Raw genomic sequence first — 14,772 nt, 5'->3', positions numbered from 1 at the left:
CCGATACCCTTTTGGGTCCTTGAAATACCCTCTCCTGAGGTAGTCTATGCCAAGGATGCACGGAGCCTCTGGGCCAGTCACAATGGGGTGCTTTCGTCCCGGTTAGGCTCACTTCAGCCTCCAATACAGTTAGCTGAACCCTATCACTCCAGAAATACAAATGGGTTCTGCCCCTTTATAGCTTGATGGCATCAGGGTACACTGTGCACCGGCGTCTACAAGAGCCTTCTACTCCTGTGGCTCTGATGTGCCAGGCCATCGAATCCACACAGTCCAGTAAACCTGGTTGTCCCTTTCCTCCACCTGGCTGGAGGCAGAGCCCCTCTAATTCATAGTATCCGCTACTCATTTCTTGTAAATATGAATCAAGAATTCCTTCATTACAATCAGAAGTAAGATCAGGCCTTCTAGTCTGTCTGGGAAATTGTTCACTGGAAACTGGACCGTCGTGAGACAGGTTTCTTCTGGAAACTGGAGCAGCAATTTTTCTCGGAGAACCCCCTTTTGTGATTGTTTTTCCTTGCAACTCATGTACCCGTGCCTCTAGGGTCAAGGTAGGTTTTCCATCCCACTTCCTCATGTCCTCTCCATGGTCATGCAGGTAAAACCATAGGTACCCTCTATATCCTCTCTCTTAAGCAGAAGAACGCTGACTCCTAATAGTTGAGATACTGGTTCGTACAGGTGGAGAGTAGGATATATCCTCTTTGAATTGCTAGAACTCCCAGGACAGTTTCTCCACAGCCAAGACAAGGGAGGAAGAGACAGTTTCTTTGAAATCCCGGAGTTTGCCAACTGCTTCATCCACCGTTGGTGCTTCTTCCTCTTTCCAGGACAGTACTGCCAACGAATTGGCATATGACGTTGGTGCGCTCCATACCAACTTCCGCCACATGGGTCGCGTGCACTGGACTTCATCTGGATCTTTGGATAACTGCTCGTTGTCCAGGTCACTATAAACCACCTCCAGCACGGCTAATTCTCTCAGGTACTGGATACCTCTCTCCATGGTGGTCCATTTGCCTGGGAGATATATAACATCTTCCTTGAAGGGATACCTTTCCTTCACGCCTGACAGCAGTTGCCTCCAGAGGCTGAGGGCCTGTGTACCTTTTCCAATCGCTTTGTCAATGCCTCCTTCCCTAGCAAGGGATCCCAGCTGTTTGGCTTCCTTCCCCTCTAATTCCAGGCTATTGGCCCCATTATCCCAGCATTGGAGCAGCCAGGTAACAATATGCTCACCTGGACGACAGCTGAAATCTTTCCGCATATCTCGCAGCTCACTCAGGGATAGGGATCGGGTGTTTTCTGTCTCGTTTATGAGTTCTTCCTCTTCCTCCTCCCCTCCTCGTGATGGCCCTCCTTTTCCATCATCCCTTTCTAAACAAGCTGACTTTCGCTTCCAAGATTTCTTCTATAATGTATAAGGGCGACTGATACCAGCAAGGGTTGGTTCTTTGGTTCAGCTGTAGTAACTGTTGCTGGGGTTTGAGTAGCTTCAGTGCTTGTCACTGGGATTGGAGTGGCTGCTTTGCCTATTGCTGGGGTTGGAGTAGCTGCAGTGCCTGTCACTGGGATTTGAGTAGCTACAGTGCCTGTCGCAAGGTTGGAGTAGCTACAGTGCCTGTCGTGGGGGTTTGAGTAGCTGCAGTGCCTATCGCCAGGGTTGATTTCCAGATGGTATTCCTAAATAGTTTTTTAACCCTAAACAAGACCTAAACCACATTCAGGAGACATAGGAATATGAACATGCTTGTTTGAACGTCCCAAGGATATTCAAAATGCTCAAGAACTGTTGAGGAGGGCTTCATGAATATGATAGAAGAAAAAGGAGTTTCTGGAGGTATGAAAGGGAAGGTGAAGGAGTGGGAGAAAGTGTCCCCCTCCATGTCCCCCATAAATTGGTTCTCCAAGGAGAAAAGGTAAAGAGTGTAATTATTAATAGTTTCCAAGAGATGGCTCCGGAGGTACAGAAATGACAGCAATGCTGAGTGCAAATATCAGATTAAACTCACAACCAATAATTTTATCATATCATAAAACAGTGATAACCTTGACCCAGCTCCGAGTGCTGATAAACAGCACAACAGGGAACATATACTGCAAGTAAGGTATTACATAACACAACATTGAGAACCAGTAAATCAACATTATGACCAGTGACTACTAAACCAATATAATGAATAGTTATAACAAATTTACCTTAACACGCTTTGGTCAGATCTGTCATTATCTCAACCCTTCGAGCCCTGCATTGGGCACCAAAAAGGACTGTTGTGATTTAACCCAGCAGGCAGCCAAACACCACACAGCCACTCGCTCATTCCCCCTGCCCCAGAGGGATGGGGGAGAGAACCAAAAAAAAGTAAAATCCGTGGACTGAGATAAAGACAGTTTAACAGAACAGAAAAGGAAGGGAAAATAATAATAATGATGATGATGATGATGATAGAATATACAAAATAAGTGATGCACAATGCAATTGCTCTCCACCCGTCAACTGATGCCCATCCAGTCCCTAAGCCGCGATCGCTGCTTCCCGGATCACCCCTCTAGTTTACATACTGAGCATGATGTCATATGGTATGGAATACCCCATTGTCCAGTTGGGTTAGCTGTCCTGGCTATGCTCCCTCCGAGCTTCTTGTGCACCTGGCAAAGCACGGGAAGCTGAAAAGTCCTTGACTAGGGTAAACACTACTTAGCAACAACTAAAACATCAGTGTGTTATCAACATTATTCTCATACTAAATCCAAAACACAAGTAGTTATAGCGCTTCAAGTAGAGAAAAGAGTAGAAGCATGCCCTCCATAGATAAAAGGTACTGCAAGGCTCTGGGACTCAACAGAAGCTGGGACCTTGCAAACCCTGCTTACATATACCTTTCCTCTGTGAGACGCTGTCCCAGTTTCGGCTGGGATAGGGTTAAATTTCTTCCTAGTGCTGTGTTTTGGATTTAGTATGAGGAGAATGTTGATAACACACTGATGTTTTCAGTTGTTGCTAAGTGCCCTCCTAGTCCAAGGACAGCTCCCGTGCCTACTGACTGAGCTAGGTACACAAGGTGGGAGGGAACATAATCAGGACAGCCAGCCCAGCTGGCCAATGGGGTATTCCATACCATGTGACGTCATGCTCAGTATATGAACGGTAGGTGTGATCCAGGAAGTGCCGATCGCTATTTGGTTATTGGTCAGCGCGGGTGGTGAGCAATTGCATTGTGCATCACTCATTTTGTATATTCTATCATTATTTATTATCATTATTCTCCCTTTTCTGTTCTATTAAACTGTCTTTATCTCAACCCACGAGTTTTTCTCCCTCTTACCCTTCCAATTCTCTCCCCGTCCCACTGGGGGGCGAGGGGAGTGAGTGAGCGGCTGCGTGGTATTTGGCTGCCTGCCAGGTTAAACCACGACAGTCCAGTTTTGGCGCCCAACGTGGGGCTCGAAGGGTTGAGATAACGATAGGTCTGACCAAAGTGTGTTAAGGCAAAATTGTTATAAGCATCCATTATATTGATTGGTCACAATGTTGATGTATTGGCTGTCAAAGTTGTGGAGCTGGCTCTCAATGTTGGGTCATGTAATACCTTGCTTGCAGTATATGTTCCCTTTTGTGCTGTTTATCATTATTCGGAACTGGGCCAAGATTATAATTTTGTTGCTGTTTTATGAGGTGATAAAATCATTGGTCGTAAGTCTAATCTGGTATCTGTACTCGGCACTGCCGTCATTTCTGTACCTCGGGAACCACCTCTTAGAAATTATTGGTAATTGCACTTGTTTCTCGTCAGAGAATGAATTTAAGGGGGAGACGGGATGGGACACTCTCTCCCACTTGTTCATCTTCCCTTCCATATCGTCAGAAACTCCTTTTTCTTCTATCCTCTTCACAAAGATGTCCACAATATTCCCTGAGAATTTTGAATATCCTTGGGATGCTCAAACAAGCATGTTCATATTGCTATGTCTCCTGAATGTGGTTCAGGCCTTGTTTAGGGTTAAACAACTATTCAGGAATACTGTCCAGAGATCAACCCTCAGGAACAAGAAAAGAGGGAGGGCAAGCAGTGGTGCCTCATCGGGGCGGGCGGAGCGGCGAGTCTCGGGGGCGGCTACAGACACGGTGGTTACCACGACAGAAGCTATGGATTCATACATGCTATGTAATACTTATTAGAATTACTTTTGCTCTATTTTGCAGTTTCTTTAGCGATTAAGCTTGTGTCTCATTATTCAGTACTGGACTTAAATGAAGACAAGAGTAGGCTGAGTTGGGCAAGTGACTGAAAACCAAGTATAGTACTTGACAGTTTGTTTGGACTGTAAGCAACTGCATAATCTTAGGATAACTAAACCCATAAAAAAGCTTGGAAGCTAGGAAAAAATGTTCATAGTGGCATGGAGTCAGTCAAACATGCAGTAAGTACAGATAAAAAGAGGTGCCTTGAGGTTTTTTTTGTGCTGATGTGAGAGCAGTCGTTTTTAGACAAACACCTTGAACCATGAGAATATTTAGTGTAAAATGAAGTGCGAGGTTGATATTCTGCAATTTGCGTTTGTATTTCTCTATTTGTAGACTAGAGAAGGTTTCAAGGCTTTGTAACTGCATTTGTACCATAGCAGCATATGAATATGAGTAAAGCTGGTGAGATATTTAAACAGAAAATACAAGATGACTTTGTTTTATGTCATAAGGGCTAGTAGTTCTGTGGTTGTGATGCCTGGTGTGCATGGTTTGTTTTTTCTTGGTAAAATACAAAAGTAAGCAATGCCGTCTGTTTTATGACTATTTGTTGAATATTTTGATACTGGTATACAATACTCCTATTTTTAGAAGAAAAATTTTGATAGAGCCAAAGATCTATGATTAAGAGAAGATACAAAATCACATCTAATTCATCCTGCTTGTTTATGACTACAAACTTCCCTGTTTACTCATGGTTGCCTAAAAAATTGCATGTGAATGAGTGTTTGTAGGTATGTTTCAAGAATCTGGAAACATTGAGATAAAGAGAGATTGTTAGTCTTATTTCATTAAGATGAAATTCTTCAGCCATATCGCACTGTGCAGCTCTGACAAGTGTAGGAAGAGAACCTAGAGTGTCGTGATTTCTGAACTAGACCTTGAACCTATGGAAACAATAGAAGTTCAGTAGTTTGGGATCAGATCCCCAGTATTAAACACGAGTATCCATAGTCTTTGGGATTTTCTTCTTGCCAGAAGCACACTCTGTGTTCCCTCCAAAATCTCCCAGTCTGCTTGCTGCTTCTGTTACAGACTTCCTGCCATAAGCCACTGCCAGAGGCTGAGGATGCCGAGTTGTTCTCCAAGAAAGGGCCATGTCTGCTTTTCTCCTGAGCCTTCATCTTAAGCAGAACAATAGAACAAAGAAGTTTCATCTTCATTGTCCATGCTCAAAACAGACACCACGAGAGTACATTAGTAAACTGCACAAAAAATTCGAATAATTCTACCATCGTTCACATGAGAATTTTGTTTCTAGGTATTCTGCTGAGATGCAAAAATGTTTTTCTTCAGGCTGACATAAAAAAGGAATCAACCTACATTTTAAGTGTAGATCATAATTTATAAGCACATTGCTTAATGTATCAATGTTTATTTTGTCTTTAATCAAATTTCCCTTATCCCTGACTCTTTTTTCTTCTGTCTTTTGGATTTTGTTTGGTTTCCTTAGCATTTACTTTACCTTGCAGAGCTTAAATTATTCCTCCTAAATCTCAAAAACGTTAAGCTCATTTCATTCACCACTTTTGGCTAAAGTAGCTGCTTCTGAATCTCCTCTGGTCTCCTTGACAACGTGATTCCCACTTCTTATTAACTTCTATTCTGCAGGAAAAATTCTAATAGAAGTTTAAAACCTGTATGATGAAGAGTAGTGTGAGAGCTTTGTTAAATATTGTGCAATAAATACACAAGTGCACTAACTTTTATAGTCTTGATTTCTTCTGCCATAAACATTTAATGAAGAGAGAAGGAGAATTGCATTTGAGCTGGTAATCTTTATGTGTTCAGGGATAGCAAATGGTGCTCTAGTAGGGGTCTATGTTCTTAAGAGCCCATCAGACTCATGCGGTTATACACGTTAACATTATAATAATTCTTGATGTTCTTTTCTTGCTTAAGATTAATGATGTGTAATTGGTTGGGAGGAGTGACAACTTTGCAGTTTTCTAATGCATTTTTTACCAAAAATTCTAGTGATCTAGATTTATACTTTAGGTTAGAACATTACGGTACAGAATGATTGGTTGTGAAGTTACTTTATTTCCTAATTTGTGTTTTCTAGATCAAGCTAATGCCTCCAGCTCCAAATGACGACCTGGCTTCTCTGAGTGAGCTAACAGACAGCAGCCTGCTTTATGAGATTCAGAAGCGTTTCAATAATAATCAGATATATGTGAGTTGCTACACACCTATCAACAGTAAGCTTTCAAAAAAGAGCAAATGAGAGAATAAGAAAAACAGGACTACTATCATAAGTACTGGACAGCAACCTGCCCCAGACTCATGACTAATACTTAAATGGATCAGGACATATGTGTGCAATTTCTCAAGTTTATATAGGAAAAGCAGAAATAAAAAATGGAGTAACGCTTCAGATAGGTTTGGATAATATTTGCATGTGTTTATTTCACAGAGTATTGGTAAAAATTGATAGGCACATGTAGTCTTCCCTCTCAAACTGCCAAAAGAGCCTTCCATCTTTAACATTATGTTAACTTAATTTTAATAGAGCACATGATTACTGGAAATGTAAAAGAAATATAGATTGAAAAAACTTAGAATTCAATATGGGACATTTAATTACTCATTATCTTTTCATATATTACAGAAATATTTCTCTATATTGTAATGTTAATCATCTGGATACCAAATGAAATAATTATAGCAAGGTTTTTGTAAAGCAGGTTTTCCTGGTTTTGCCATATTAAACTCAGGAGGCATCTGGTTAGGTGTAGATTACTTCTGGAGAAAAATCTGCACTTGAAAATTTTGGTATCCCTGTTCATATCTTATTCATAACTTATTTCTAACTTACTGAACAGCTGAGTGGCATGTTAATGTGAAACATGCAAATTGTTTTTAAATGTATGAGTTGATTGCACTGTTTAGACTAAAGGAATATGGGGAATTGGCGTGTTGCTGTGAATATCTTTGAAATTTTGGGAACTTCAATTCTAGCTGTTATGGCATTCAATGATAATAAAAAATTCCAGTTTTTAGTACCATGGATCAAATCCTATTTTATTATGAGTATTTCTTTTGCTTTATCTCACTTTCAAAGGTGCCAAACACAGATGACTTTAACTGAATTCAGGAAGATCCACAGATACTTGGTATTTATACAAAGGAAGTCCTCTTTTATTTTAAAATACTGAAGATTTTACCTAAGAGGATCTCATACTCTCCTCTGGCATTCTCCTTAGCTTAATGGAAATTTATAGACAGTGGTCATTAATATTCTGCTCAACAGCAGCTATTGTGCTTTGGTAGAGTGTCAGCATCAATGCTGAAAACCTTGCATCTTTGGGTGATTTAGTTCTCAGACTTAGAAGGAAAAGTCCTTGGACTCCAATTCCAAACCAAAATCCTCCTTAGCATTGAACACGTCCTGTGTCATGTTTCAGCAAGCTTAATAAAGTTCCGTTCTGCAGGAAAACCCAACAGTGATGTCAGGGTAGGGGAGAGAGAGGAAATGAATGATTGCATTTCAGAAGAAAAATAGTACATTTCTTATGAAAGGCAATATTTTCTACCTTCCCAACTCAAAACACTTCATTTTGAAAAAGGCAGCATGACTGGGACTGTTCACATGATGGTTTGCTGTCTGACCTCTTCAGAGACAGAGGTCTGGCACTTTTGCATTCTAAGAGCATGATACGGCAGCAGCTACTTATGTGGAGTGAGAAGTATAGCAGCAAGGGGGACCTACAATCTTATGTTTAAGTACAGCTTTCACATATGAGTGTTTAAATATAAAATAATGAAATCTTGGCACCTTTGCAATCAGTGGATGGTTTGCTATTTTTAATATAGCAAGGATTTTTATTCTGTATGCATGAACATATGTTCATATACACATACATATGTATAAATACTTATATATGTATCACTTGCTTTGTCTTATCCCACAAGCAACATATTTTAATGTATCAATTCTGAGTAATCAATACAGCATTTCTAAATTCTGTCATTTATCCCATAAAAAATTGCTTGAGGAGCTTGTTTATGTGGTAGGTATGTCACATTTTTGTAGTTTAACAAATAGTAATTGCAAATTAACTTTCAAATAATCTACCAATAATATATGCAGTGCAATTCTTTTATGCGTAATTTTCCATTATGAAAAACTCAGTTTTATTACAAAAAGATAATTAATGCTATCTGAATTGTAAATTTAGATCTCAATATAAAGTTATGAAGTTAAAAGCTCTGAATTCACGGATTATGTTTAATATGTTGATAGCTAGATTTAAGAGGCTTTGCCAAAAGTCCTTTCTGGAAAAAAACCATTAGCCTCCTTAAAGATTTAATTTATTACTCAATAAAGCAATTATATTTTCTTCTTTTTTCAGACCTACATTGGTGATATACTGTTGCTTGTTAACCCATTTAAAGAACTTCCTATTTATTCTACCATGGTAAGCATTCTCTCTTTAAAATGCTACAATGTGGATCTTTTTCAGTGGATTCATATAGTTCATTTGGCAGACCAAACCCCTAAGGTTAATTAACATATATGCCCTTTTCTATGTTGGGAGCATCTTGGTTTTAAAATTTTAGCAAAAATCTTTTAATTTCTTCCAAGATACCACTATTTTTTCTGTGTCTTATTTGTAAAACAGCCATCTTGCTAATGTTTTGTATGAGCAGTAGCACTTTCGATTGTTTAAAAATAGTTCCTGATGTACAACATGACCTTGGTGGTTTCTGCACTGCCAATCTTGCAAAAACAGATGCATGCAGTGGTTGTTTGAGTTCACACCCCCTTGCCCAAAGCACGATTACAGAGATAACAACCTTGAATGGTGCAGAAAGGCTTGGCGTGAGCTTAGCACTACACTGGGGCAGTCGTACGGAGGTGGCTTGTGTTGGGCACAGGCAGTATATGGGCCACTTAAGAAGTTCTTCAAATGTTTCTCTCTTGGATAGTAGTACCCTTATCTTTCTAATCTTTCACTTATGAGGCAGACTAGTTATTTACACAGGGTTGTCATTTGAGTACCTGGGTATTGATACTAACTTAAGTGGACTTTGTAAATCAGTGGGAGTAACATAAATTCAAATTATTTGATCTCTGCTTCATCGTCACTCAGCCAGTTTAGAGGCAGAGTATTAGCATAACTGTTGATTTCTTTCCTCCCCTCCCTGTTATTTTCTCGTTGTTGCACTGAGATCACGTTACTGTCCAGAGATCAGGCTCGCTGTTGCGTTAGGGAGTGTTCAGATATGCTTATTTAGCTTCCAAGAATTATAAAGGGTTCGAAATTTGGTAAGCAAACTAGTCTGTGGCTGTTTGCTGTGTCATGTGGCTTTGTGTGTATCAGTGGTAAATTTGAGAGAAAGAAATGCTGTGACATTCAATGGCAGTAGCAGCAGATTCCAAGTTGGGAGTCTAAACTTAGTTTCTAGAAATGGAAATCATCCATCACCCCAAAGGTTTTAGATGATGATATTTTTTCCTGTCACTGTGTATTTTACGTTAGATACATGATTTTGTGTACCGAGAGAGAACTGTAAAGAAAAAGAATTTAGGTGGTAGGCTTATGTATTAAAATGTGTCCTGAATGTTTGCTGCATCTTCTCTTGACCTCTCTGTGACAGATCTATTTTAGCAAGTTTAGCATGAGACATTTTTTATCCTTTAATTTTTTGGGTCACCTTGGATATCATTGCTTTTACTCCGTCATTATTATCTGCACGGTATTGTGCATTAGGCAGGTATTTCCCAGATGATCAAAAAAACATGGTTGTAAATTAGCTTGTTTTCTCTGTTTTTGAAATGCTTAAATATGCTGCAGCAGCTTAGCTGGTATTATATTGAAGTCTAAGTGTTAGATGGTCTGTATATTAAAGTAATAAAAATTGATGATGTCCGTTCCTCAGTAGACACTGACATGCTATATGATGTGGCTCATTAGTTAGCATTTTTGTTTCAGGTATGTGGTTTGTTAGCTGTCAAAAAAGAATGCAAAGATATATTGGGCATGATACTATTTTTAAAAGCAGAATGAAGCAATGAAAAGATTACCATGTACATTTTTCCATAACAGCAACACTTTAGGTTTTCTTCTCTTTTTTTAAAAACTCCTTTCATAACTTCTCAGCAATCTCTATTTTGTTATCCTACACTGACCTCCCACACTTAGTTCCAATAGAATACTGCTAAAATAAATCTTTTTATAAGCAATTATTCACTCTGAGTTGACATAAAGAATCATACATTAATGAACACCAATATACATTGCTTCGTATGCAATTCAATGCAATTGCTAGATGATAATATTAATGCATTTTTACACGGAAATACACTGTACTACAACTCTATACATTATAGTAGCACTATACCACTGGGAACGTGCAGACGCCACTTCAAAAGTATGTTTGTAGAAGCAGCTTGTGCTATGGTCATCCTGCTTTGTTACATTTGCGCAGAATTTATTTGTGTCCGATTAGGGCAAATATATTCTTGAAGTTCATGTGTTGGAAAAATATGTGAACTTGCAAAGCAGTTGTAACATTATGCAATAAGTATGTGAAGGTTTGGTTTCTGCTTTGTGACATGCTGAAACGATTCCTTGAGAATCAGTGTGGATTTAATCTTGTTTGGTTTGGCAGCTCGAAAGGCCTGACTGAGAATAGGGCCGTATTCATTCAGCCACAGCGTGGTAGATGCCCCAAGATTCAATAGTCTAATATCTAAATAAGACAGGCATGGGACAGGAAGGGGTGATAAGCACCTAATTAGTTTGGAGAAAGGAGCACATACAAAATGGCACTGTGGTGGAAAAGTTGTTAGAGAGAACAGTTGGAGAAAACAGGACGTGATGGAAAGGAAGGGATTTGGTTGTTTAAGTGATAGCATCCAGTATTATTCTAGATGCTTCATATGTTCCAATTGTCCCCCAGCTGCCATGGGTTTCTGCAGAGCCTGTGTTAAATTTCTAAACCCATGAGAAGGTCTGATAAAAGCTATATAAAAAGGTTGGTAAATTTATTTATTTAAGGATATTTGTAAAATGGTATGGTGTTTCTGCTCACAATCTTATCTAAATCACATTCTGTATTTTCTTTATTATATTTATTTATTCTGAAAGAACAGAATTGTAGATATTAGCGGACTATCTAATTTTTCTAAAATCTGCTTGATATTAGCTGAAAGCACATCAGGATATCCTCAGAAAAAATTGAGGTTTCAGTAGCAGATAATTGATTCTACTCATACTTAAGCTTTAAGGATAATACATGTTGCCAGCTATGTGTATCACAGAAGTTATTCTATGTTGCAGAGAGTATTTGTAGGAGACTGCTCTGTCATGCAATAAATGAATCAGTTTATAACTTAAGCCTTTGATTTCAATTTTAACTTTTCATGGGATGATCATATTTCATTTTGTAAGATTTTTCAGTCAAGACATTGAAGAACTATAAACAGGAGGTATAAAAAAGTAACTTACTAGGTTTTGTTTTACTCAGTGCACAAACCAGTATTGTTGAGTCCTCTAGTTATGTTTAATTTTGTATCTTAATTAGATCTTCTATGCTTACAGCTCTGTTTTCTATAATTAAAATCCTCATAGATACTGTAATGGTACCACCTATATACACACAGAGATTCTGTTCATAACACTTAGAGAGCTTTACAAAAGACCCAGGATTAAGGGGGTGAAATATAATTAGTTTGAAATGTATTGATCATGTTAATTTTCTACAATTTTTCAGGTCACCCAGCTTTATTTAAGTAACTCTGGAAAATTGTGTTCCTCACTTCCCCCACATATATTTTCCTGTGCTGAGAGAGCTTATCACATGCTATTCCAGGAGCAGCGTCCCCAGTGCTTTATCCTCAGGTGAAAATTTATCTTTCTATTAACTAATTTGTAACTCCTGCCTTTCAGCTGTTTCCCCCAGGACTCAATAGTTGAGATTTCCATTTTATTTTTTCCTCCAACTGATTTCTTTCTGTGTACTGATCTCTGTATCATATGTTAGAGCAAAATAGAACTGAAAAATGTTTAATTACATCTCAAGTTCATAAATTCTCTTGGGGAATTGCCACTCCATCTAGCTGCATCTAATTAGGAACAAAGAGTTAATGGTAAAGAATTCAAAACTGCTGTGTGTGTTTGCTAATATTACATGGATCAGGATTAGAAATAGAATCTAATGACAATAAAAATGGGAAGTCCTTGACTAAATTATAAACCTCTGAGTTGAGGCACCTGTATTGGAGCTTCTACTCTGCCTCACATGTTTGTGTGGCCATGAGCTTGTTATTTAGCTCTCCAACTTCAAAATGGACTTTAAGCAGTTCCTTTATTCACCGTGTTGTTGCAGTGATAAATAACTTCAAGACTGTGAATAAACGTATTAGAAATCTCCAGTGAAACCGAGTTTCATCCAAATATGCCGGTTTTATAATGGTGAAACTTTGAATTCACTTGGAACTTTTGATCCCCAAATCTGTTAATCCCTTTTCTTCCTTCATCCCAGCTGAAAGCAATGAGTCTGGTGAATTTGATGTAGTTGCTCAAAGAAATTTGTTGCTCAATCTTGTCACTTTGACAATTACTGTTGGCTGAAATATTGGTAAGTGTTTGCAGAACTTCATGGGAGACGGAGGGGAGAAAAAAAAAGTTTGATTTTGATTTGAACCAGGAGAAAAAGCTCATCCATTTGATAAATCTTGTAATTGCTCTTGAACTACCTCTAATTATAAGGAAATTGAATACTATGAAATGGATAGGATATGATGCTCAAAAGCAGCTAATAATGCTGTTTTAGAGTTAAAATGAACACATAAATACAATCATATGTATACATTTTTATTGCATTCTGTTTATGTGGATACAGACTCCTGTGAGTATTTGAAGTTCTTTATATTAGGTCTTCAAATACATCTGAATGTTGTAACTAAATGTTTCCTTTAAAAGCATAATTTATGAAGAAACATAATTTATAAGTTTCTAAATTATAAATGTATACATTAATTATGTGTGGAACTGATCATTGATAGGTTGAAGCAAATGGTAACCTTTTTATAACCTAATCAGAATGGAATAGTTACTTATTTATCCAGTGAGCAGTGACATTTAAGCAGAGTACAAGCAATATTAGGAAATCATTACTGTATGTTCATATTGTCTTTTTGTAAATATTAACTCTTGTTTAAGTATAATCATTTTGATAAAAATAAGAAATATCCTAAGGCACTGTTTTCAGCATTTTCTTCAAGGTAGGAATTTGGGACACTGCTAATTGATTAATATCTTTGTGAAGTCGCCTGTAAGTGTAGACAGAGAAGAAGCAGAAAATAATATTTGTTCACACTTCAAGAAAAAGGCTAACTGACAGGTTAAGTATTATGTAGTAGTACACAAAGAATATTGTACTTAATAATAAATGGCTTTGATATCAAGGAATAGTTGCTACTGATGATTTTATATCAGGACGTCAAGGCATGTGTTAAGCCCCACTGTCTTTATCCCTGCCCAGCCCACCGTAGCTTATTATAAATCAGTGACCTGATGGAGAATGTGACAAGAGGGTGCTCTGTTGATGGCATCAGCACTTGGCAAGACATTTGCATATCACATCAAGGCAACCCATAGATATGCCATCCTAAAGTATCCTTTATGTGGATAATTAATTAGAACTAAAGGTCACTTGTGAAAATGGAAGCTGAAAGGAAAGCATCTGGTAATTTGGAATAGGAGATAAGTATAGCTGCAACTTAACAGAAACAGCTAGAAACTGTAAATAACTTTCTTCTGCTAGCACTAAATGAGAAAACAGAAGGGAATTGAGATCTTTCAGAAGTTCATAAAGAAGTGTTAAAAATGGGATATTCTCATTATATTAGTCCATTGGTAGAATCCAAATAATGGATGTCTGGAAAGTAAAGGTGGTATAGGAAAATTCCATAATAATATGAAAAATATCCTTGATGTAACTCAAGTTACTCGTCTACCCCTTTGCTGTCACCTGATCATGTGTGTGTGCATGAACTTGTGCGTGTGCTCAAAATGGACTTCTGCTTTCTAGCTATTTCAGTTGTAAAACAACATTAGCTATCAGCAAGAGAAGGTTCTTCCACCACTGTGAGGGATGATTCATTGGTTACATCTATGCTAATAAACAGCATGAGCAAGACTTACTTTCTGGCCCTGAGGGCATGTGGTATAGCATTCAGTCAGTTTTTCTTTGATTTTTCACTTGCAGAGGGGTTTGTGGAGAAATTTTCAAGTTCTCAGTTTCATTTCCTATCAGAACCAAATAACTGCAATTCTGCAGTTCTGAGATACTCCAACCTTTTGTGTTTTACTTTGTTTTCTCCAACCTCTCTTATCAAGCATACTTTTCATTCTTGAATAAGAAATTCTGTACGTTTGGCCTATGGTCTGTAACTTTAAAATATCTCCAGTTATAAAGCCAAGTTGGGGATACAATTCCGTGCATGCATGTATAGTGCGACGAGTGCGCCTAGTATAAATTTTAAAGGTAAAAAAAATACACTTCCCTCT

At 38.1% G+C, this 14,772-nt stretch overlaps 1 protein-coding gene across 1 annotated transcript in view; it reads left to right on the top strand.

Annotated features, from left to right (window-relative positions):
• The window catches only part of MYO16 (myosin XVI), a 304,717-nt gene that overhangs the window by 116,211 nt on the left and 173,734 nt on the right, over nt 1-14,772 (top strand). Inside the window, exons 10-12 of the mRNA XM_075137449.1 lie at nt 6,315-6,425; nt 8,605-8,670; nt 11,972-12,099. Coding sequence (XP_074993550.1) covers nt 6,315-6,425; nt 8,605-8,670; nt 11,972-12,099 — 305 coding nt within the window. The remainder of the gene's footprint in view (nt 1-6,314; nt 6,426-8,604; nt 8,671-11,971; nt 12,100-14,772) is intronic.

The sequence above is a fragment of the Calonectris borealis genome, chromosome 1 (genome assembly GCF_964195595.1).
Source record: "Calonectris borealis chromosome 1, bCalBor7.hap1.2, whole genome shotgun sequence".
In the NCBI taxonomy this organism is placed as follows: domain Eukaryota; kingdom Metazoa; phylum Chordata; class Aves; order Procellariiformes; family Procellariidae; genus Calonectris; species Calonectris borealis.
The sequence above is the reverse complement of the archived record's forward strand: the minus strand, read 5'-3'. Positions and strand labels throughout refer to the sequence as shown.